Below are 25523 nucleotides of genomic sequence, written 5' to 3' on the forward strand. Positions count from 1 at the left end.
CGCGCCCCCCCCCCCCCCCCCCCGACCCCCACCGCAACGTGACCTCCCGTCCGCCTGTGCCCGCGCCACCCGCTGGAGGCAGAAGTGCCGCCGCGCGAGATCGCGGCCGCTCTGGCTAAGGCAGCGCCTACTCCACGGCTGCGGGCGGTGCTGGGGTTTGAATGGCTCGGCGGGAAGATGGCGGCGGCAGCAGCAGCGCTAACGGTGTCACCGGAGCCTCGGCGCTGGGTCTTCGCGGAGGGCGGCGGAGCGGCCCGGCCCCTCCCTTCGCGGCGGGGAGGGCTGTGCCCTCCGGCCCCACAGCTCCGTGCCAGGCTGTGCTGAGCCCCCCACCCGGCCTGGACCTCTCCCTGCGGGGCACCGGCTCACCAGGTACCGGCGGCCGGAGAGCGCGCCCCTCCGCCCTCCCGCGACGGTCCACACCGGCCGCGCGGCGGGGATGGGGCCTGAGGAGGGGCTGGCCCCGGCCGGGGGGGAGGGCGAGCGGGTCCCCGAGGGTCGGAGCCTCTCTCTGCGCAGGCTGCAGGGGCTTTGCCCCAGGGGCCGCTCTGCCGGGGCTGCCCTTGGGCGAGGGGAAGCACCGGCCCCTTCCTGTTAATAGCTCCCTTGAGGGATATTAATATTCCCTTGAGGGAGGCTGAGGTGCATGTTTATGTTAAAGCGGGTGGGAGCGTGCAAACACGTACAAAGGATCTTCCTGTGATACTTTAATGTTTAGCTGAGGAAAGAAAATTTTGTCCTATGTATGTTTCTTGAAGTCGGGCTCGTGTCTTTTGTACGTTAACAGTGGGCCTTATTCTTGACTTATCCTCTAGGTGCTGCCATAATACAGTAATCAGCATAGTCCCTATTCTTTGTTATACGAGGCGAGGTTCACCTATGTTGTTAAATTGATTCAAGAGTCTGGCGGGCTGGTAAAGTGTGTTGCATCTAGAGGCATCGCTTTAGGTGGTCCTGGTTAGTACCCTGATACCTGCAAATGCAGTGAAGTGTAGTAGTTTTCTGTATGCCATCTTGTTTATATAACAAGATTTTTACAAGATGTTTATATAACATCTTACATCTTCATTCTTTTTTGTGACTCTTAAGGAAAACATTTACATCTCTCAGCCTCTTCCACGGTCATGTAGCACCTTCTCCCTGATGTAAGTTCTGCAAGATACGGTTTTGTCAGCTCCTGCAGACGGGGCTGAGCAGGGCAAGGTAAATATTTGCTTAAGGCGCCTCCTAGAAGAGGATGCAATTGACTCCGGATACTGGAAGGATTTTCTTTTAAGTAAATCTAATGCCCAGTGCTTTTGACCAAAGATATATATCTTCCTCATTTTGACTCTTTCTTAGCGTTTTTCTAGTAGGTAAAAAAGATCCAAGTGCAGTGGTACACTTTTGTACATAGATTTTGATGATCGCCTAATGCACAAGCTTTCAAACTTGTGTTTGGTGCTACATCTACAGGTATTCTGCAAACAGCAGAATCATGAAGTGCTTTACTTGTGTTGTCTTTTACATGTAGTTTATTGCTTTTCACATTAGGAGAGAATTTTGAGATCCTGTTGTGTCATCTTTTTTGTAATATTATGAATGATAATGCTGCCATTTTAGTCACACTTGAGGACAGGCAAATCTGGCCTCCTCTAAATGTCCCTTGGGAAGTCTGTTCTGCTTTATGGTTCATTCTTGATGGGGTTGAACTTTTTGTTTAGTGTCTGTATAGTACTTTGATTATGCAAAGTGAAAGAGTTTTTCAAAGCTAAGCCTGTATTAGATTTTTAATGTGTGCAGGGAGAGAATGATTGTACACCAGTGCCAGGTAGGTTGAGGTTAACATAAGCAGGTAGCTGAGATTTTTATTATTGTTGAAGGTAAAGATACTGGCTGCTTACATATGCTTGTATTTCTGATTTAGCCTGTCCTTATGCTGCAACAATGGTTGGAAACTTCTTTTAGAATTTTTTGAATGTGCCAGCAGAAGAATGGGTAAAGTAGAGGCAGTTCATACAATTACTTGTTTTTCAAATATGTTGGCAAGGTCTTTCACAAAATGCTCTTACAGAAACTAAGTAGTTGTGGATGAGAGGGGAGGCATTACTGTAGATCAGAAACCTGCTTTATATCTCAAATGAGGAAAGGAAAAAAAGTTTCACTTTTCTTATGATTTGGAAAAAGGGAGAATCGGAGAGAAGCAATATCTCTAGCTGGCACAAAATCATTTAGGGTTATAAAGAAAAGAGATAAACAGCAAGGAACATAATTAACCTAGGGGACCTGGCAACATGGTGAAGATCCTAATCAGTGTTGATAAACAGGAATAACAAACATCGTGCAAAGTAGCCTGAGCTGCCTGTTTATCTTATGTTGTTTTCTTAATTCATGGTAAAGCAAGAAAAAGACTGAGTAGTTCTCTAATCTGTGAAGGTTACTGAAAGCTTTGTAGCAATAATCTAAAAAGGAAACAGTCTGTAAGGATGAGATGGAAAATACTTTGTAATGCTGTTATATTAATCAGTGCTGAAACTCAGTGTGAGTCTGTATTTGGTAATGGCTACTTGGTCTCAAAGGCAAATACCAGAGCTGGAAAGAGTGAAGAAATGATTTGAATGTGGCAAATCTTATAGGAGAAGAAATTGAAAAGATGATGTCAAGAGATAAGAGGGATAATACAACATATGTAGGAAATGCTGAAAAATACAGAGAAGATGGATCAGGGTTTTCTTGTCACCTTTTCTTTTAATACAAGGACTATTAAAATTCTTGTAGAGAAGTCTGAAATTTAGTTTTATGACCTAAGTGACCTCAGATTCGAGAGAGTCTACATCTAATGATGCTGGATTTGTTTTTTTCTCCAAAAGGGCAATATCAGAAGGTAAATGTTCCTGAAGACCAAGCAGACAAGTTGCTCCTTGCAAGCTGGGGTCTTCCCAAAGCAGTTCTGGAGAAATATCACAGTCTGGGAGTAGTACAGATGTTCGAATGGCAAGCAGAGTGTCTAATGCTTGGACAAGTTCTGGAAGGGAAGAACCTAGTTTACTCAGGTATGCAAACATCTGACAGAACCAGTACTTCTAACTTTCCCAGCACCATTCACAAGAACATATCACTGCTGAATGGTGCTGATCTGGCAGATACAAAGGTCAACATGCTCTTTATTTTGAAGAGACCATGTTGAGTGCAAATTTCTATATTCTGTCCTGTCAGTGTATCATAGACCTGGCTTGATGGTCTCCTTTTCAGATACAAGAGACTTCTTTCCACTTTCTCTGTTAGTGTTCCTTTTGAGACTAATAATTAGAAATCCGTTATATGTCAAGCAGGAACTGAATGATACCAGCAATGTAAATATAAATATTTCTGAAAATTTTATTTATTATCTGATGTTTTCAACCCCTTCATCATTGTTCTTCACCTTGTTTATGGGGGGGGGGCGTAGGAGTGTTGGACTAGAAATCTGTGGGAAATGACAACTTGAGTGTGTACTCTGCATGGGAAGAAGGAGGTCTCAGAGCAGCACTGAGATGATGCAGAGCTTTGAAGAGTGAATTTCTTGGGCTTGGATCTGAGCTTTATTTACTTGGTCCCGAAGACATGGTGCCTGATTGCCAGGTGACAGCTATTCCCTGCTGTGGCCTTAGGATATTGCATCTCCTCCACAGTTCTTGGGGAATATAGATAGCAAACAGCAATGCTCAGAAACCAGAAGTTAAAATATTCAGCAGCTGGGTCAGTAGTGTGGTAGCTACACTTTTCGGTCCAACTAGAAAACTGTAGCATGTATTTTTTTTATTATTATTATTTTTTTCTCCTTGCTTATCTCGGAGCTGCTGTTTCTTCTGGAGCATAGGTGAGAACACAGGTCTTGGTAGCAGACTGGAAGAGGGTATAAGAGAAATATTCTACAGTTGCCTCCATAGCCCTTTGTGGAGTTAATTACAAATGTGGTTGTGGGAGAGGGGCATTAATTGAATGCCCCAATTGAATGCCTTGTCCCAAGTTCTCCAGTAACTGTTTTCTTATACTAGTTTTATGATGCTTGTCCCTTGGATTTTTTTCTTTAACTTTAAAAATTATTTTTTATACAAAATTTTAAAAATTTCTTCCAGCTCCTACCAGTGCTGGGAAGACTCTTGTTGCTGAATTGCTCATTTTGAAGCGAGTTTTGGAGACTCGTAAGAAAGCTCTTCTGATCCTTCCTTTTGTCTCTGTGGCCAAAGAGAAGAAACGTTATCTGCAGGTAAGTAGCATTCAGGAGGGAGAATATACAGATTATAGTTGTTGAGTTGCATTTTTTAAACAGTTAGAAGTCTTTGCATGGATATAAGGAAAAAATAATTTAGTGTTGCTCTGTTTTTCTACTCGTGGCCTAGTGTTTGGCTTTAGCTGCACATGCTTGAAGTCATGTGGGATCCTGACCATCTGGTTCAAGTATTTATACCTCTTTTTAATGCAGTGTATAATTTGCCAAAACTTTGGCACTATGGTAGTAACTGTTTCTTGCCTTTCTGCTGGGAAACTTGGCATCATTTTACTTGAGGTCCAACATTTGGCTTTTGCCTCAGATTTTCCAGGAGCAAGGCCTCTTTGTACGTAACCTGCTGGTATTGTAAAATGTTGCACTGTGTGCTCTCTGAGCTTCTTAATAGTCAACTTATGCTGTTATACAGCACAGTAGCGCTCCCCATTTCTTACTCAGTTATATGCACTTTATCTGGCAATTTGGACTGGGTGGCTTCTGGCTGTGGACATAAAAAAAATACAGTGGAGCAGGGGACAATTAATAATAACTAGCTGAGCTATGATTTCAATCTGATTAGCTGGCATTATAAGTACCAAGAATTGTGGTTGTAGGATGCAGGCTTTGAAGTGATTCCAGAAAAATTCAAGGTTCTGACTCCTGGCATGACATTCTGTCTCCTTGGAAAACAGGCCCTGTTTCAGGAGGTGGGTGTGCAAGTCGAAGGCTACATGGGAAGCATCTCTCCCGCTGGACGTTTCTCTGCCCTGGATGTTGCTGTCTGTACCATTGAGAAAGCCAATGGTCTAATCAATAGACTCATAGAAGAAAACCAAATGGACTCACTGGGTAAAATGCTAGGGCTTGACCATTGGAGGGATGAGGATTATTAAATAATAGGAGTGTTTGTGAGAATCATGGGAAATGGGGTATTTGTTCAGGTCTGTATGTGGCTGACATGTGATATAGGAAAGCTGAGCAACTTTTCCTCCTCCCAGTCACCACTGATACGGATTTAGGAACCCACTCTGGACTTTTCTACATAGCTCAGAAGCTGGGGAGTGAGTAGGTAAAAGTTGCAGCTTTGATTTGTCTGACATGGATGACAATCCATGAATAGTGATAAGCTGCAATGAACGATAATTCCCATAGCTGGAGAATGTCTTATAATTAATGAAATTGAGTTAGAGGTCTGCAATGTGTTTGAGTTCAAGGATGGTTTTTTTTCTGGGTTGGGACAGAGGACTGTGTACGTATGGCATGTGTGCTTAACCTTCACTTAGCTCAAGGAAGAGAAGGAGCTGAGTTTGGTCTGGGTCCAAATAAGTGGAATGAATTGTTAGAGCTCTTCTGGGTAGGTGTGGTGACCAGGTTGGCTGTGACATTTGTTTCTCTCTTATAGTTTGCTCAAAAGTCTCCTGTTCTTGTAACATAGGATTCTTGGTCATCATGGCCCTGATGGCCACTAGATAATGATGGTATTCATTTAGTGTTTGAGAAGAGATATCAAACCAGGAGAAGAACCTGTTTCTATTGTGCACTTTGAGGTAGCCATGTTTTCCCAGTACAATCAAAAGTTTGTTCTCTTTGTTTGCCTTCTGAATAAAGCTATACCCTGCTTTATTTTGTACAGTAATCCCTCCCATCTTGATTCTGGCCTGCAACATAGCTGGTTGCTATTTTAAGTTTATAAAAGTCAGAAAACTAGATGAGTATCAAACTGTTCTGAGACTTCCACCATTAAAACTGCTGTTTCATATGCATCTGGTGTCATAATATTCTGTAGTGTTATATACCAGTTGCTTTTAAAGACAGAAGGAAATAAGGAAAATAAAGTGTTGCAGGTTTTCTCGGAATGTAAGATCGTGGGATAACCCATTCACATATGGATCTCAAGTGGCTGGCTCACCATGAATGCTTAAGACTGCCAGCAAGTTGGAGGAAGAGTAGATGACCGTGGTTGTGCAGCATTTCGTGCTCATTTGAATTGAGGCTGCCGCGGTCCAGCTCAATTGTTGACTCTACCTTTTCATCCCTTCCCTCGCAAGAGAAATGGCGGTCATGCAGTGAATTGTTTCAGGATATGGCCCAAAGCTTGCTGCTATTTGTTGGTTGGTTGGTTTGTTTTAAATAGGATTTGTATGAGGTTAGGTCACCACATTGTACAAGCTGTAGTGCCAGCATAAGGGAAAGAGTGGGGTCATGGTACCCTTGTTTATGTTGGCTTGGGTGCCTTGGAAGCACACTCGGTGTTTTAAAACATGTTGTCTAATATTAGCATCTTTCAGAAGGTGGAGCTATGCCAAATTCCTTCGGTTGGTACATCAAATCCACCCCTATATTTTGCTGGCCTCTGTAAGAGGAAAGTGCCTGAGATGAGTCAGATAAGTGTAAACAGTCAAGTGAATACAAGATTCAAGTTGGAATATGTGTCCCCAACACTGATACCTCTTTAAAGCATGATGTTTTCTTTCACCATTTGAAACTTCCTCTGCTGCAGCTGTCTTTTTCCCTTGCTCCCCAATATGACTATGTAACTGAAATAAGGGTAAAAGACTTTTTTCTTTTTTGTGCTTATTTCAAATAAAAAAAAAATTTTAAGCAAAAAAAGACAAGTTTCCTATTTGGAGATAATTTTTTATAAAAGCTGCAAACTACAGGAATGGTCTGGAAGTGCCTTTTAGCTATCACCTAATGCAAGCTTGTCTGATACTGCAAGATTGTACCTTGTCTCCTAACAAATTCTAAATGTAGACCACTTGATAACGAGGGTGTTTTTATCTTTTGAGATGAATTATTGGGAGATGACTGCAAGTCTGGCTGGATTCCATCTCAAGCTTGAGCTGTTCCTTTTTGATGGTGTCAACCTCCTGCTGATAACTCAGATTGCCTTTGGAAATTGTTGAGAAATTCAGATCCTATGCCTGGCAGAGCTCTCTTGCTGTATGAAGCAGTTCAAAGCAATTTGATTTTGCTGATTATCATATAACATGTGTTGGTTTTGAACATCCAGGTAGACAGGAAATGGAGATATTCCTCTTAGTATTGTTCAGCCTTGTTTCTTGACACTGATGCTAAAGAAATTTTTAGGAAGGCAGATTAGAGAAGAATCTTTTTTCTCAACATGTCAGCTGGGAATGGATTTGTAATGTGCAGTCAGTCGTGAAATTTAAACCTTCTTTTTCTTAATTTAAACTTGAAGATAAAAAATTGCTGGCTTCATTGTTTAAAAAAAAAAAACCTCTCTGCCTGCTATTAAGAACTGTTTAGATTTAAATAGAATGTGGATTTAAAGCAGCCTAGTTATTCTCGAATAAACATGTACAAAAGCCCTCAGTACTTTTTATTAGTTTTTCAGCAGTCTTCTGGGGTCACACCTAATTTGCAGGCAGAAGGAGGAGACTAAGGCTAGCCTCATTTTCAGTAGTGATGCAGTATGATGAAATTACAACCCCACTTGCAGTCCTGAGCTTGTTGCCAAGTCAAAAAGACAATTGCATGCTGGGAGCTGTAGTCTTCCTTGGCTACACTTCCATTTTAAGATGAAGATACATTTGTGAACAATACCGGCTGCCTGATTACTCCAGCTATGCTATCCCAGCGATTGTCTTCTGAGAAGACTTCTTGAAGAGAGAAAAGCACTGTGCATGTGTGACAGTCAGCTCTTGTGAGCTTGGAGACTGCTCAGGGTAATGCAGTAGACAGCTGTAGTGTGGGTTTGAATATTTGTTATAGCTGAGCAGCAATAGAAGGTTTAGAACATGTGGCCCATCCAAAAAATAGTGACATTCCCTGGATTTTGGCCTGTTGATACCATTATTGTTCTAGACTTTATTTCAGGAAGCAAAACGTGCTGCTTCTTGGTACCGAGACTGAAAGGTATGTTCTATGCGTTTTGCTTTGGTAGATATCCTATTACCCTGTCCTGTCTCAGTTGCTGGAAGTGTTCAGTCAGATTGTTGTATGGGGAAGCAGGGAGAAACTTCTTCTGGTAGCTGAATAATTCCCTGTCTACTGACAAATTACCAGTCTTTATAAGGAAGCACAGAATAGAGTAAATAGGTGAAGCTGATGGGGTGGGAGTTTGTACAAGAGACTAATGAGGCAGTGCTGCACTCTTTTCTAACGTAAGTGTCTTGAAAGAGAAGGAGGAAGAAGACAAAGAAAGAACATATGTAGGAAGGAGAGAAAAAAAAACAGAAGGAAAAATAGCATTGAGGTAGACAGTATAAGGTCAGGTTTACCCTTAAGCTCCTGCTATTTTTGCTGTACCATCAAGATCTTTTTATATAGCTGTGCCAAAGGAAAAGAAAAATCTACGGCAGCAACACTAATGAAGCCTAGTGTCCTCTATTCCCTGCCTTTTTTTACTTTCCTTCAGCCTCTTCCATGTCCCTTTGACACTGTTAGATGGCCAGAGAAGGTGAATGTTTCTGCTAGGTGTGCTGGGTGGTTACTACCAGAGGTGACATATAATGGCTAAGTTGCAGTGGCTGTGTTTTCCCCTCTGGGGGGGGGGGGTTTGACATCCCCTCTGGGATGTCACCCCCAGCTGCTGATACTCATAAAGCTTTTTAGAAGCTATCCTCTTCAGTATTTCTACCCATCTTGCAAGTTTGATGGAGGTGGCTGATAGATTAAAAGGTTATTTGAAGGAGGCAGGGTAGCAACAGAGAGAGAGGTCTCTCAATTTTTTTGTAGGATTTTTTTTCGTGGGAAGCCAAAGTTAAATAGTAGAGCTTATCCTGGTTTGGTAAGTGAGGAAAAAAATGTATTAGCAGAGTGCTCTATGCCAGTGTAATTGCATCTGCTGTAGGGTTTTCTTTCTGTCATCACTGAACTGATAAGGAGTGATGTTTTAACCAAGATAGTGATGTCAACAGAAGTTTTGACTGGGTCAGAAGAGTACTGGAATGATCATTTCCAGGTATTCTGGAGCCTGGGGGACGTTACTTGCAGACACGTTGTGGTAAAGATGCAGTGATACTGTTTTGGGAGGTGGCCAGATTCTAATAACTCAACGTATTTCTTTTTATTTCTTTTTTTTTAAAGCCAGTTGTGTGTTGGGGCCAGAGAGGGCTGGGGGGTGAAATGTCATGATGTTGGTTATGATTTGTCTCTTCTAAGACTCCATGATAGAGTGAAGCCATAACAGGTTTTGCTAAGCACCACCGGATGTGTGCATTTAAATTTCAGTTTATCATGTGGAATGTGAAAGGACATTGCCAAATATAACCCATGTGCTTCTTTTCATCAGGAATGGTGGTTGTGGATGAGTTGCATATGCTGGGAGACTCTCATCGAGGATATCTGTTGGAACTCCTCCTGACCAAAGTTCGGTATCTTACAGAGAAGGTTGCAAAGCGGTGGGTAGACCAGGATATTTGTCTTCTAATAGTTACCGAGTTATGGATGGCTTAAATATTTTGTTATCTGAGTGACTGGAAATTTGGGTTAGCTTCAGGGTTTTTATGAGAGCGATGGCCTAGAATATTTTGGTTATTAAGGTCTCATCATACCACCTCCCAGAAGGCTGCCATTGTAGTCAAAACCTCTTTTCGTTGTGTTTTTAATTTGTGTTCTACCATGGGATTCATTCCCTCAGGAAAAGAAATAAGGATGAAACTTTCGTTTACTTTTTGTAGCCTGTTCAAATTTTTTTTAAAACCTTGGGTTTGTTTTCATGTTTTTGCTAGTAGACTTGCCCTGCTTAATTTTTCAGTGTTTCATGCAGTAGGGTTTCTATCCTGCTGAAGCATGTTCAGGCATTGTGGGAAAGCATGTGTGCTGTTAACTTGTCAATGGTGAATAAGTACTAGAAAACTTACCAGAATGTGCTAGTAGTCTGCTTAATTAGTATTGCTGAGGGTGATACCTGTTTCTAGTTGTGCCATGTGATAGCCACATGGTTGCATGGCTTCTCACCTTTAGCACAGCTGATTTGATCCTGGGAAACTGGTTAAATGTTTCAGAACAAGATTGTAACATTGGACTAAATTGCAAATTGGGAAGTTGCGCCAATTTTAGTGGCGTTAGTTAGGTTTCCTAAAAAGTATTCCCTATAGAGAGTGTTCTTACACCCTGCTCTCCCTTTTTGCTCAATGTGTGGGTATACTAATCAGAGAGCCCACAATAATGGTTTGGTTTCTCTTACTAGCTGGTAAAATTGAATGCTTCACTGTATAATTCCTTAGGCTACTTATCTTGTGGTTTTTACTTTTCTTGCTTTTTCTTTAAAGTTCTGTGTCAAATGTCTGCATCCTAATAGCTACACAAAAGATCATCTTTTGGCTCAACACTTCGTGCAACTGGTCCCATTGCACCAGGGGTATGCTCCAGGGGTCTTTATTGTGTAGGTGAAGGATGTGTTCTTCACTGTTGCATGATCTACATGTCATTGAAGCCCATACCTGGAGAGAGAGAGAGTTTAAGCTCCAGTTATTTATTTTTAGTAGACAGCTTTGTCATCTTTTGATCCCACTGCACTGTACCTGCTTTATGGCTTGTTCGAGGTTATGGTTTGCTTGCACCTTATGTACCAAGAAATGTTTAAGGCAAAAGTTCACTCATCTGTCCGCCACACATGAGATCTTGTAGATGTTAATGGCAACTCTAGAGGCTCATAAGAATTCAGTAACTGCATCCTCAGCACCAAACCATGCAGCTGCTCTACAGGGCCAGAACACAGCCAGAGACAAATGCAGGAGGTGGTGCACTGATCTTCTTAATCTTTACTGGTGAAGCTGAGAGAAGAGTCTGAATCAAATGTTCTCTGAGCACCAAAAGCCAGATTTCTCCAACTTTACTGCTTCCTGTTTCGTGAGTCATGTCAGTGCTGGGCTAAGCACAGACTCCCTATTTAGTTGTGGTGGAACTGACATTTTCACACTTGGCTCTCCACTGGATCCTTTAGCCAGTATTTTCCATCCTGATTTCAAGGAGCTGGCAATGTTCTGTGTCTAATCAACTCTTATTCTGGTACTCTGCCCATATCCTGGAAGCCGGTGCACTTCAGAGCAGTGTAAGTCACTTTGCCATTCCTTCTACCATTGGCTTATCTTGGAGTTGCAGCACAGACGCAATACCATTCACTGCTTTCCTGCCATGCATTGGAGAAGCATGAGGGAGAAAACATCCATCAGGGAAAAAGTGACAGATGCATCAAGGAATGCTCCTGGGAAGATAGGGTACTTCAGCCTTCACAATATAGGCACTAGGGCTCAGATCCTTTTTCTCTGTTATGGTCAGACTGACCGTTGTTCCCCTTACTACTTACTGGCATGAAGGAGATGACTATTTTTTGGTTTTGGTATTCATTTGAGACTCCTGGTGTTGAAGAGTGCTATTTCTCTCAAACATCCTCCTAAGCCTTTTTTTTTTTCTTTTTTAAAGAGAGACCCTTTATCCAAATTCTTTAAAGATTGTCCAGTCTTGCCTGTTATCAGAATGACCAGCAGTGCTTTTAAGCACTTTTAAGTGATTAGCTGGACATCCCACTGAAGTAGGGGACTGTGTCTTTGTACCAACAGAATATTCTTTGAGGGCCATTGCCAATGTGGGTGCCCTTGCTTCTCAGTGAAGCTTTTGCAGGCAGAGCCAAAATTCTGCAGATGATTTCTCTCCTCCTTGGTGAGAAAAAGTGATGTGGAACTGGGACTTAAAAAAAAAAAAAAAAAAGGAAAAAAAAAGGTTGCTTTAGGGGAAAAGCTGGCAACCAAGATTTGGGAGCTGTACTAACAAATACTTGAATGGCTTGGGTAAGAGAGTCTGCCTCTTCCCATCTCCCTTGTCTCTGTCTTGCTGGTGACCAGGCTTTTTTACTCTACCTTCTGGGTAGTCTTGTTTCCTCTGTCTTGCCTCTAGCAGCATCTTCTGGGAAGGTTCAGACAGCCACTGAGCTCACACTGATTTTTCAGACCTTTTTGCAGACAGCACATAGGTGACAATTTGAAGGACATCTGACCATGCTGCTGTGGTTTTCCTCCTGGCTGAAATTCTTCAGTTTTCTGATGGACTAGCAAATTTCCATGGAAGACCTTCCTGGCACTGTCTGGGTATCTCCAGGGCTCTGTTTCTTCTGATTCCAGATTCTGATCAAGGCAAAGCAAGAGGAAATATAGATAATTTCATTGATTTGGGTTGGCCCAGGTAGTTCTTGTATTAGGAATTTTTCTTCCTTCTGACTTGAGGAGTCTGAGAGCTCTCTTTCCTCCTAGACCTGCTGAGTTGGAACTAAACGCTATTGCGTCCAGCTCCATTTTATGTTGTGTATGCTATCTGGCTATTTGCTAGAGCATGCCTCCTTCTCCCAGGTGAGAAAAGCTTTGTTTAAATTGCATACTGGCCTCTGTGAGAGAGATTTTCTTGGCTAAATGGGTTAGGCTTTTGGCCTGAAAGTCCCAATCGCCCTCCCCAAACCTGGGCGTCTTTGTTGGTTGAACTAGTTTACTTCTTAAAGATGTTGATATTCTTTCTCTGGGGAGAGTGCACCTTGCTGCCATGTTTCCTCACCATTGCTGGAAGAGACTTCTGGAATATTCTGTCTGAGCCACCTTGAAGAAGCTGGTGAAGCTGTTTATCAGTGAGACATTACCTTGGTGCTGAGGACTCTTGGAAAAACCATTTGAGCCCGTAGCAGCTTGTTTGCTATTGCACCTGTCAGTACAAGTATTATGGTACTTATATTGCAGTATAATTTATCCCGTCAGATGCATTCTAAGCTTCCTCCCAAGGTGGTTTCTGAGTTTCATCTAATCTGGAAAATAAATCTGCACTATTTTTTTATATTGACCAAGACCAGTTCTTTCAGATAGGTGATGCATCTTAAGAGTTAGCAAATACACAGAAACACCTGTATCTGTTGAGAAGATGACTACAGGAATAGCAACTATTACGAAAATGCCAAAGTGGAGTCTCCTCCACTCATCCATGCCTGCTCCTTCAGAGGTCAAGCTGCATCAGTTGCTCTCTCAGAGGTATTTCCTTTTCCTGGCAGCTATGAAGTGGCAACCTGGACTTCTCTCCTTTGTAGCTGGTGTCCATGATGCTTCACTAAGTGTTATGCTGCTGCAGAAACACCTAAAGCTGATGTAATGCAGGGGCTACTTGCATAGTGATGCAATACAAGTATATGTGAAAGACTCTGAGATCATTGCTGGTGAACAATGATTGCGTTTAGTCATTGCTTGGAATTGTGCACTGCCCGAGTGTACATTTTCTAGTGCTTGAACACAGAGGTGGCGTTTGCTTGATAGTTCATGCTGTTCTTTAGGATGTGTTGTTTCCATGTGCTTTTACTTGCTTACCTCGGAGTCCTTTCAGAAATCTAGTGTTAGGCAGTTTGCAATTGAGAGGAAACTCAAGTGATCTCTGCTTTATATACCAAGAGGAGGGCAGGGCATGGATGTGGCTGTTTTTTTTCCAGTCTCAGGCTTCTATAGCGTGCCTGTGTTAAACATTCAGTGGCCAACTGGGCATACAGGTAGGTAACTCCTCTTTCAGAAAGATGAGTAGAGAAGTATAAATAAGAGGTGTATAAGAAATTGTATCTTTTAGTGTCCTCCCCCCCCCTTTTTTTTTTATTCCTGAGTCTCATTCTGTGGCTAGGGACGTGGATGGGAAATGCAGATGACTAGTTGTAAGCCTAGGAAAATAAAAAAAACCCTGTCATTTATATTTTAATTCAGGTTTTGACATCCACCTTTAGGCATCTAAATTAATAGTTTGAGTTTTCAGGTCTGTTAAGAGTCCATTACTTCTCACTGAATTTAGTGGAACCTGCTGCTCAGCACTTTGAAAATTAAAGCTGACTTCTTTTTTGCTGAACTAAATACTTCGGCTCCCAACTGTAGGAAATAACTTAGTCTAGGGTTATTTGTTCTGAAATTGAAACAAATGGAAGTGACTTAATTGAGGCATTTAAGCTTAGGAAGATTGCAGTGGAGACTGATCTGTTCCTCTATTTTCATGTTCTTGTTAATGGCAAGGAAATAGTTGTTCATTTTTGTTTTTCAGTTTCTACAAATATGCAGTCAATTTATGGCTGTTGTTGCCTAAAGAAGCTTGAAGTTTAGGTTCAAAATGATAAAAAGTTTAGATTATCTTGTAATGAATCTCTAACTTATCATTGTGTTTGCTAAAAGTAGAGTGTGCCTTGCTGTTTTTTCTAGCTCAAAGAATGGCTTTGCACACCAAAAACAGATTGTATTTGTCTGATTGCTGTTTTCCAGGACAGTACCCTGTGTAGTTATTAACTTTCATTTTCTTTTAACTACTTACAGACAGGCAAAGATGATCAGCCCTGGTTTTAGTGGGATACAGATAGTAGGCATGAGTGCTACCCTCCCTAACTTGGGACTCCTAGCCTCATGGTTGGATGCAGAGCTGTACTGCACAGACTTTCGTCCTGTGCCCCTCATGGAGTGGGTGAAAATTGGCAGCAACATTTATGACTCTTCCATGAATCTAGTGCGAGAATTCCAGCCCAAGCTTCAACCGAAGGTAATAAAACTCTCAGTAGTGGCTTTGGGATAACAGCTTTTCTACTGTTAAAGTTGAAATGACATATGTACTGGTACATTTTTAGCTTTTTGAATAGGTGACATTCCCAACTTCATTTTTTTATTTCACAGATTGTACAAACTAAGGACAACATTTATTATTTTCTTGCCGTTTGACTTTGTGTATTTTTTAGGCTACCAGTAAAAGTCATGAATTTGAGTTCTTGATGTTTCTTGAATCTGACTTGAAGGCATAGTTGACTTTGCAACTCTCCTGTCTTTGAGCTCTTGACATCATGTATCAAGAGCGTGAATTCCCCCTCCCCCTAGTCCCCTACCCAATGTTGTGTCCTGAAATCTACTTCACTTTTATAATGAGGGTGAATGTTTCCTAGTTAGGTCAAGGAATTTGCATTAATTGCTGGGAGAATGTGTTGCGTTACAATATGGTGCTGAACTTGCTTATGTTAAACTCCTAAGTATTTTTGTTAGTAATTAGAAGGCAGAAGTCCCTTCTTATTCTTCTTAGCTTATCTTCAGTATTCAGTACTTTCAAGCACTGAAAAGGATATGAAGAGTTAAGGGTAATGTACTCTAATGGTTTGAATACCACATGGAGGGAAGTACTGAATGGGTAGAAATGAGAATTTGCATTTCCTATTTCTAGTTTCCTCTTCTGTGGAGTCTTTCACAGAATCATAGAATAGTTGGGGTTGGAAGGGACCTCTGGAGATCATGTAGTCCAGCACCCCTGCTCAAGCAGGGTCAGCTAGAGTAGGTTGCTCAGGGCCATGTCCACTCTGGTTTTGAGTATCTCCAAGGACGGAGCCTCCACAACCTATAAAACCCTCTATAATCTGCCTAGTTCTTTTCCCACTGCTGCAGGATGGAGGTTGCAATGACTTTCTGTGCACTGTGTGGCCTTCATTCAGATGTATAGATTTATGAAACCAAGACATGAAACCTTATTTATTCCTGTGCCGATCTAGGGCTGCCATCAACAATATGGACATACTAGTGCCTAGACTTCCTCAAATAAGAAAAAACTAAGATGACAGTGCTCCATCTTCCTTTGCTCCTCTGTCTGATTTGAAGTAGAAGAATTCTATGGTGACACAGAACAGAGACAGCATTTACAAACCCTGTTCAGTGCTACAGTGCATTGAAAATATTTTGTCTCAATTCAGGGAGATGACGACCATGTTGTGAGCCTGTGTTACGAGACTGTTTGTGATGGTCATTCAGTCCTGCTCTTCTGTCCATCCAAGAACTGGTGTGAGAAGCTGGCAGACATCATTGCCAGGGAGTTCTACAATTTGCAGCAAACTGACAGTAAGAGAAAGCAGTTAATAGAAGGCTGTAATCTGCATGGTGCCTTTAATGCAAAGTAATTTTAATGCAAGCTATAAAAATATTTTATCTCTCAAGCTTCTGCAAAAAACTCAGCCCTCTCCCCAGTTTTTGTGGACAGAGAAGGGATAAATGACGTTCTGGATCAGCTAAAGCATTCTCTCTCAGGCCTGGACTCTGTGCTCCAACGTACTTTACCATGGGGAGTGGCATTTCATCATGCAGGTATTCCTGAATATCTTAGTCTTGAATTCTGTGATGGTCAGGTTATATGGATTCTTATTGCTGTTGTGAGGTTTATATTTACCAGTTGCTTTTTGAAGCCTTCTCTAGCTTATGACTGAATTAAGATACTTTGAGTATTTTACAAAAGTAAACTTAATTCTTTATTGGCCAAAGACTTCACTAGTTGTGATGAAAAATATTCTATTATGTTGGATAATAGCAACTGTCTAAATACAATTTTAAAATCTTTTTGGAATCCTGGAAATATGAACTGATTTACAGCCAAAGCATTTTCAAGCTGTCCCTAAAGCTGCTATGCTTCTCAGAGCAATTTTCCTCAACCTAATTCTGAAATAGATGGGTAAATAGAAGCAATATTACATTGAAGAAGAAATAAAAGGAGGACACGATGCTAACACACTGATACTTAGTAAGTCAGAAAGAAAATATCTAGCCAGAAGTATGTCACCTGTTGATCCACTGAGAGAAAGGACTAACTAGTAGAAGGAAGAACAGTAGCAATGGCATTAAATAAAGGGGGGAGAAAACCAAAAATGCTTGTGGTGTGTGGGCTTTTTCCTCAAGAATGAATTTGGCCTGAAACTCTCAAGGATATGTAGAAAGACCTGTAACTTAGTATGAAGGAGGATTCCAGGTTCAGAACAGCAAACTGTTAAATCCTAGTTCCCGACTGTGATTGCTACATCCAGTATTTTATTTTATTTTATTTTATTTATAAATATATAGTAAATATTTGTTCATCTTGCTACAATTTGTGCAAGTAGAAGAGCTGGTTTGTAAATGTCATAGTCAGTTGAATGATGAAACCTTCATGGAAAGTTTGCTTCGGTTATGTTTGAAAAGAAGTAGCTGAGATGTAGCTTAGTTTTGTGACTACAGTTCAAAACACTGAATGATAAATGTTCATTAAGTCTGTTTGTTCCTCTCCTTGCATAACAGTAATACTGTTAGCTTTTAAATGCAATCTCACCATTAGTGGGTTCACTAAAAGCCATCTTTCCCCAGGTCTTACTTTTGAGGAACGGGACATCATTGAAGGAGCCTTTCGCCAGGGCTTGATTAGAGTCCTAGCAGCAACGTCCACACTCTCATCTGGAGTGAATTTGCCTGCACGCCGAGTAATTATACGAACTCCCATGTTTGGTGGCAAACTGCTGGACATTCTCACTTACAAGCAGATGGCTGGAAGGGCTGGCAGGAAAGGAGTAGACACAGTGGGTAAGCAGAGGCTTTATTAACATTCTCCAAGAATGGTGTTAACCTAATTAAATCCAGGGCAGTGCTTTGCAATTAGTGACTAATCATGATGAATTCCTTTGGTATTCAGTATGATTAAGTTAATCAAGATGAATTTGTTTGGTACTAATGGAGTAAAATTTGTAATTCCCAGGGGATTCTTTTTCACTGCATGAGACTTGTTTTGATACTTACATGTTAGTTCCTTCAAGAACAGTCTGTTTTCTTCCTTAAATTCTTGGTAGCTTTCTAAGACCCTGCTCCTTTGCCTTAAGTCTGTGGTGTATGGTTAACTTACTAAAGCATTTACAGTTTCAGTGTGAAAATTTATAGTAAACTGCCATTGGACAGGCCTAAAGTTTGAGAAATTCTTTTAAAGCCCACAATCATAATTTGAAAAGCTGCTTCTGTCATCTGAAGTTCTAACTTGGATTTATTAAACTTCCACTAAACAATAATATTTGTAGATCCTGAAAGTAGTAATGCTGGAGAGAGAGAGAGAGAGAGAGAGAGAGAGAGAGGAATATAAACAGTAGGTCATAGATAATATGCTATCTTCATGCATCCAGTGGTGCTAATTGATGTCCAACAAACTAACCCCGTGTGTTGGTTTAATTTGTAATAGAAATTTATGTCCATGGGTGACATTTGGAGAAATTCTATTATACAAATGTAAACACAATGGAAAGTATAAAGGTCAGCAGAAGTAGGAAGGAAAACTGTTCTGCTGATGGTCTGATTGGTGCTGGCTGGAACCCTATGTAAGCAGACTGTAATTGTATTTAACATTCTATTTTTGCTAGAGTAGCACGGCAGCCCTGCATTCTGCAACCTATATCCCTGTGAACTATCCCCATGTGCTTAAAGAAAAGGACAGTTCCATACTACATTTTAAAATTTCCCAGACTTTTTATCATTTGAGTGTAGCTGGTAGGTGTAAAGGTTACATTGTTCCTGAAGTTTTCTCCCCCCACCCCTTCAAGTTACTAGAAGTAGTACCTCTTTTTGACAGATCTGAAGTGATTATATGTTTTGCACAGTAAGCAGTTGATTTTATGCTGATGAGCTTCATAAATGTACCATTTTTTCCACTCTTCAGAGTCTTTTGGATGAGAGCATAAAACTACATAACCAGCTGCTACTTTTCACGAGTAGGGATACTAGAGAAAAGCAATTTCAGATTAAAAAAAAAAAAAGGGCAGCCACATATGGATATGAAATTCAGTTGACAGGCAGAAGATAATTGCTATTAGGTTGATTTTTTTTCTTCCCCCAAATATGGTATTGTTGGGTTGTCTCAGGTTTTGACTTTTTTCTGATCTGATGAAAATTGAAAAATATTATTTTAGGAAGTAAAATTTGACTATTTTTATTTTTGTATTCATCAAAATCATCATGTTTCCAGGGTGAAAAAAGCAAAGCTGTCCAATATTGCCGAATGAAAACTAGAAACCAGGCTGCAAATTAAGTTCTTTTCCATTTACAAGTGGAGGTGTATCTGTAGGTTGAAGGGGTTAGCTACAGCAGTATGTGCAAAATTAGACATTAGTGAGGAAACAGATAATATAGGTTAGTCTCTGTCTCGCTCTCCTTTATTTTTTTAAAACTCTTTGTCAGGTTACAGTTATGGTCTTTAAATTCTCACTGGCATCTTGGGTAAGGGTCTCCCCCATATCTTAATGTCTGTCAGATAAGGTATGGCCAAGTAACTACCTGTCTTTTGTTACATTTATCACACTGAGTAGTCAAAGTTATCACAGGGAATTGTGGGTCGTATCGGGAACCGCATAAGAAATGAGTTCATGTTCTTTATTGCTAAAATCAAGGTAAGTTTTCCTTTCACAAAGCAATGCTTGCTGGCAGTTTGTCATAACTTCTGTACTCCAGCTTTGGCTGAAGTCGATGGCCAACAGATGTCAAAGATTTTATATGGGAGGGTTAAAAATTCCCGAGAGACATTCTCTGAGCATATCTTTTATCCTGTCATTCATTAATGTAATCATGTTAAAGCTGTGTATGATTACTCACACACAGTACATTTGTGGCATTTATTCCATTCATTAAATATAAATGTAGTTGTGTTTTCATTACGTCTGGATTAGCAGTGTTACCATGGCTACAGTTTTATCATAACTTATTGTTCCTAGGATCTTACTAAAATACACAGTACCAAAATAATGTGGTGTCCAGGCTACACATGTGTAAATCTAACAAGTTATCATAAAACTGATCTTTACTGTCCAGCTAATCCAGACATAGTGTTCTCTTCATAGTCAAAGGCAAGTTTGTCCTACCCATAATTCATTTTTCTTATGCCATTTGGCAAAGCTTCAAACTAGCTAGGCCTCTCAGGAACCTAATTTCTCTGTAATGTCTTTGTTGTAAAAACCCTCCTTTATGTTGGTCAGTCATTTTTATTTGTTTCATAGCTTTGGGATCTTTTTCATCTCTCACAGAATATCAGTAGTTAGGGATTAACTTTTAAATCCTGTATCAGGCATTGTCAGGTTAGATGTATTTAGATGTACTTCCAGTGGAAACCATTCAGAATATTTAGTGTTTTGTATGTGTGCATATATATATATACATATATGAAAATTCAGAGAATGCATAATTACTTAGATTAATATCTTTGTATTTCTCTATTGCTTTGGTGTCTGTCATTTCATTCTGGGAATGGAAGCTGACTGATTTAACACAAACTTGCAACATGCAGTGCAGCTTGTATTTTTTCTTCCTGATTTTGAGAATCTCTTCAGTTTAACAGTGTAGTTCGGAAGAAAATGATAATGCCTGTATATCATGACTCCAGTCAATTCCATGACAAGAAGTGATAGGGGTTCAGCTCTGGAACGTGTGCTGAGCAGCTTTAGAATCTCCGTCTGTGGAGGTATTAAGAAGTTGATTTGACAAGACCTTGAATAGCTTAATGTAACTTTAAAGTTTGTCCTTCTCTGAGCTTTTAGTACTTAAATGTTACACATCTATGGAGTTCTTACATAGCAATGACTATACACTGCTGAAGTTTGCAAAGAACAAATGGTTTTTATCTTTTTAGTTCATTTTTTTCAAAAATACCTACAATTCTCTGTTTCAATAACATGTCCTCAGAGAACTGTATGTAGCTATTACAGTAATATGTCCTCAGAGAACTGTATGTAGCTATTACAGTGCTAAGATGGAATGCTAAAGGTCATTAATGTCCTTTTGTTTTCCATATAGGTGAGAGCATTTTAGTTTGCAAGCCCTCAGAAAGATCGAAAGGAACTGCTCTACTTCAGGGATCTCTCAAGCCTGTTTGCAGTTGCTTGCTTAGAAGGGAAGGGGAAGGTGTTGCTTCTAGCATGAAACGAGCAATACTTGAGGTATGGGACATGTAGAGAGGAAGTGGAACTGTACTCGTGCTCTTGTAATTGTAGAATGATCTCTTCTGTGATACCATCAAATGTTTTCTGTGCACTTTCTTGTTCTATGTTTTCCTTTCTTGCCAACACAAGCAGCTTCAAAAGAAAATTACATGGGTCTGCCAGCTTGCTTCAATATTTGGTGTTTTGATTTGTATGTTGCAGCATGTGCTTGCCACAGAGATCGTTACAGCATGAGCATGCTCAAGAAGAAGTTACTAGGCTTGGTTTTTGTATCAATATGTACTTACACTGCAGGCAAAAGCATGTGTAATTCTTAATTTTCATGCGTGGTCTGACAGTCTAACTGGGAGATGTTTGTACATTACCGATTCTTGAGCCTTTGTAGACCGAATTGGGCCATAATGACATTTGTAGAACCTTGTGGTCCTCTTTTTACATCCCAGCTTGTCTGCCTTTTTGTACAGAAATGACTGAAGCTTTGTGAATAAGTTTTTGGTGAACAAACAGATATGGAATCCCATTTGATCCCTCTAGCCTATCCTCCTCTATAGGGTTCCCAGGAGTAAAAAGTAACGAAAGGATGTTATTCCGTGTAGGTGAGCTTATCTCCTCCTTTTCCAAAGTTGCTTTTGGGCTTGAAATGAGTTTAGACTTGTTTTTAAATCTCGTTATTCTGTTAGCTGCTACTGATAGTGTCTTTTGTGGAAGCTGTTGTAGTACTTAGAGCTTGGTTGTGATTGCATAGATGGTGAATTTTTAGCAGACCAATGTAATTTCTAAATGCATTTTTCTATATAAGAGCTGTCTAAAAGATGGCTTCTCTCCTGGTGGCATTGCTTTATTACATGGAAAAAATCCATTGAAACCTTGAAAAAAGTTTTTATTCGTACATCTTGCTATCTTGTTCAGCTAAGGAAGGCTTGTGCTGTAATCCTTGTAAATGGTTTACAAGAAGAAAAGTAATTATCTGAAAAACAAAAACAAAACAGAAAGCCCAAGAGAACAATTGCTCCAAACCAGGAAAACAATGATGGGTTATAGCGTTCATGTTTACTTAGAAAAAGCTTCAGTAGGTTGAAGAGCTGTAGGACAACTCCTCCTTCTTGTGTTGTTTTTTTTTAATCTTCAGAAAATCACAGTCCATATTTTAACCTTTTAAAGGTATTTCACAGTGTTGGTTAAGCACAATGTTGAGGGCTAGTTTCTTAATTCTGAATTGCCTCTGTGTATACTTCTGCTTTCAAAGTATTAGAGTGAGATTTTAAAATTAATTTTTTCCTGTAGCTTTGTCATTTTACTGCTACCTATGGTGTGTAACTCTTTGCCAAGACAGGCGTGAAAATATTTTTTCTATATGTCCTTAAAGGTTGGCAGTTGCTTTGCTGCGTGTTCCTGTCTCGTACTCGTTCTTTACAACTTAGATGGATCAATCTCTTTGTTTCTCAGATCTGATGCTCCATCTTAGTGTTTCTCTGGCAATATGATCAGGATATTTTCTTCAACAGATCATAGTGGGGGGAGTGGCCAGCACTCCAGATGATGTGCAGACCTATGCTTCTTGCACTCTTCTTGCATCCAGCTTGAAAGACAGTAAGTGGGGAAATGAGAAAGATCAAGACGAAGTGCGGACTGGAGCTATTGAGGCTTGTGTGGCATGGCTTCTGGAGAATGAATTTGTTCAGGTTCTGGACTCTGGCAACGAAGTGAAAGGTAACACTCATGCTCAATATTCTGCTTCTTTCCAGTGACTGCAATTAGCACTTTTGAATCAGTAAGTCTTCTGCAGCTGGGTAGATGCTGAATGTAATTTTATGATGAGGACCTCTGCTGTGTTTTGGTTTTTTTATTTTGTTTTGTTTTTAAATTGTGTGTCAAGAATTTTGTTAGCTTTTTAAGGGGTGTCTTTATTCTTGCTTTAACATTGTTGTTTGCACATGTTCTCTTTGGAAGGCCTCTGCATGTCGTCTCTAAGACTAATGTGTCCTCGTCTACAAAGTCCCAAACTATCTTTAAAGAGGGTGAACTTTTACTATAGGATTTGTGCACATTGACTGTAGGCTATAATTTTTGTTTTTCTGAAGAGGAACTGGTACATTCTGAGAGCGGACAGTCACTTTTAGAGCTCCGTGGTGTACAGGGTTCATTCTTTTTCTTTGTTTCTGTGCTTTTTCTTGTTTTTGGCTATTTTCTTAAAACGGCTCGGGATGAGGCTCTTACAGTAATAGTAAGAACCTCCTATTACAGGTCAATTTTGTATCTCCTGATAAGAAAAGATGATATGAGATATTTGGCTCTCTTAGGAGAGAAATACTCAAAATGATAACTCATGCACACAGGATGACAGATGGGATTCCAGTGTTTTTAGTTCAAACAACTGTCATTAAGTGTTACTCTGAGTGCAGTTTTAAGGGAGCCGAATTTGTGATCCAACCTCTCAAGAAGATTAACTTAGACTTAGGCAAGATATTTAGTTTTTTAAATTTTCCTGTCTTCAAAATGTAGAGGTTTTGAAAGGGCAGTTGAGGAAAGTTGGTGGAATTAGTATCTATAAAATGCCTTGTAACCTGGAAGTGAGATACAAACTTGCACTTAAATATCTTTTTTTCTTTTTTCTTTTCTTTTTTTTTTTTTTCATAGTGAAAGTTTATCATCCAACACATCTTGGCTCAGCTACTCTTGCCTCTTCTCTTTCACCAACTGAAGCCATAGGTATCTTTGCTGACCTGCAGCGAGCTATGAAAAGCTTCGTTCTGGAGAATGATCTGCATATTGTCTATTTGGTAGGTTCCTCATTCCTTTTTATTTTTTTTTTTGCCTTTTTTCTTTCTTTCTTTTCTTTATCAGCTTATACTGCAAAAGCTAAAGAAAGGAGAGAAAGCACAGTGCAGGGGTCCTAAAGGCTCCATGATTCTACTTTTTTTGTGCTTTGTCTAGATAATCCTTCCTGAAGAAAAGTTTCTAAACTGATTATTCTTCAGAATCAGTCTGTTCCTGTAGTATCTATTGTGTAGGCAGGCATGTCCATCTAAACCCATTTTTGTCACCCCTGACCTCAGAAAAAAGATTTCAGAAGTTTGTAAGTTTGAGTGTAGGATAATGGTAGTTTTTCTCAAATACTTGAGGTGGACCAGTCAAGTTGGTTTTGATTTGTGTCAAAGTTCGGGCTCAGCAGGCTTCATGTCAGGTTACCTCTGGAGGCTGAGAAAGCTTTTGCAGTTTTAGCATCTGTTTTGCCTACAAAAAGCCTTGCAGAACTACACCTCTTTCTTCCTATGAATCTTGGGTTCAGGAATACTGAAAATCTCTCTCTGATTTGGTTTACTTGTGTCTGGGGATCCTACCATGGCCAGGTAGGAGTATGCTAAATGTTTTGAAGGGGAAGCTGGTTAAGATTTATGTGCATATACACTTGAAAAGTTAACCAATGCTGTCTAAGACCTATGGAGAGGGAGTCACAAACCTGTGAAGATTAGTGGGGAAACAAAATGGAGTTGCACTGAAAATTTTAAGAATCACAGCCTGGCAGGCCTATCATTCAAACATCATACAAAATTTTAGTTGTCTTTAGCCTCCCTAAATATATCAAGTGCTTCTTTCTTTACCAGGCTGATACATCAAAAACAAAGTTTGTGAATCTTTCCTGAAAAGATGTTTGCTCCAAGGAGAATGTGCGGGAGTCCTTGGGGCAGGGGGATGTGGGGAATTGAGTATGCCTGCCTCAGCGTGTCTCCACTTGCTGTGTTCATTAATCTAGTTGCTGACTGATACTGATTTTTCTTTTATGGAGCTGCTGGTGTGCCATATGTGCCCGTATCTGCCTGTATTCCAGAAGATCACATTATATATTGTTCTACTCATACTAGGCAAAGTGAAATGTTTTGTATTGTGCACCAGAGAATTTTTCTGTTTGCATCTCCAAAAAGGGAAAAAAAAGATGATTTTTTTTTTTCATGTTCTGGGGTAGAGACAATGATGGTAATGTACTTTTTGCCCTGGACTTTTAACCATGGCACTGCCTGACTAATGTTATTTCGAATCAAGTACATTGTTGAACAAAATGTTCTTGAGATTCTCTTCTATTAACCCAGCCTAAAACACTTTCTTGCAAAGTCTGTTCATTTTCAAGGAAGATTTATTTTTATTTTTAATTTTTCTCTAGATGGGTTACAGAGAAGTTATCTACTATAAGGTTTTTCAGTTCCCTTAGGCTTGACTCTTTTACCTCTACAAATCTGAGACTAAATTTCAAGGCCTTGTATTTTAGCAAAGTTGATTAAAAAGATGAATTATTTGCTAAGCTAGCAAGAGGATTTTCTTAAAAAAAGAAAAAGAAAAAAAAGCAAAACCAAAAAACCACCAAAAGCAAAAGCCTTCAGTAACTCTTGCTCTTCTCAGCAGATAGAAGAGGATGGACAATTTACAACTCTCTAGGCATTTGATATTCTGTGTTCTATTACATGCTCCTGAAGAACTGTTAATGGGTTATTTCAAAATAACTAATCTTGCAGTATTTCACAGACATGAAGACATTCTGTCTCCTCATACTGAATTTGACTCTGTACTGATTGAATGATAGCAGAATTGTTTGTCTGTCTA

At 40.1% G+C, this 25523-nt stretch overlaps 1 protein-coding gene across 6 annotated transcripts in view; it reads left to right on the forward strand.

Moving 5' to 3' along the window:
- The first annotated feature begins 29 nt into the window (after positions 1 to 29).
- Positions 30 to 25523, forward strand: part of POLQ (DNA polymerase theta) — a 63587-nt gene continuing 38093 nt past the window's right edge. For all 6 annotated transcript variants that reach the window (XR_010391491.1, XR_010391493.1, XM_026103488.2 and 3 more), the window contains exons 1-12: positions 30 to 372; positions 2850 to 3032; positions 4098 to 4228; positions 4921 to 5077; positions 9486 to 9594; positions 14509 to 14728; positions 15915 to 16059; positions 16156 to 16302; positions 17329 to 17541; positions 20782 to 20924; positions 22433 to 22637; positions 23565 to 23707. Coding sequence is in view for 4 of the 6 variants with exons in the window: in XM_026103488.2 (XP_025959273.2) it covers positions 162 to 372; positions 2850 to 3032; positions 4098 to 4228; positions 4921 to 5077; positions 9486 to 9594; positions 14509 to 14728; positions 15915 to 16059; positions 16156 to 16302; positions 17329 to 17541; positions 20782 to 20924; positions 22433 to 22637; positions 23565 to 23707 (2007 nt within the window). In the remaining 2 variants the exon portion in view is untranslated. The remainder of the gene's footprint in view (positions 373 to 2849; positions 3033 to 4097; positions 4229 to 4920; positions 5078 to 9485; positions 9595 to 14508; positions 14729 to 15914; positions 16060 to 16155; positions 16303 to 17328; positions 17542 to 20781; positions 20925 to 22432; positions 22638 to 23564; positions 23708 to 25523) is intronic.

Source organism: Dromaius novaehollandiae, chromosome 1 (assembly GCF_036370855.1).
Source record: "Dromaius novaehollandiae isolate bDroNov1 chromosome 1, bDroNov1.hap1, whole genome shotgun sequence".
NCBI lineage: Eukaryota > Metazoa > Chordata > Aves > Casuariiformes > Dromaiidae > Dromaius > Dromaius novaehollandiae.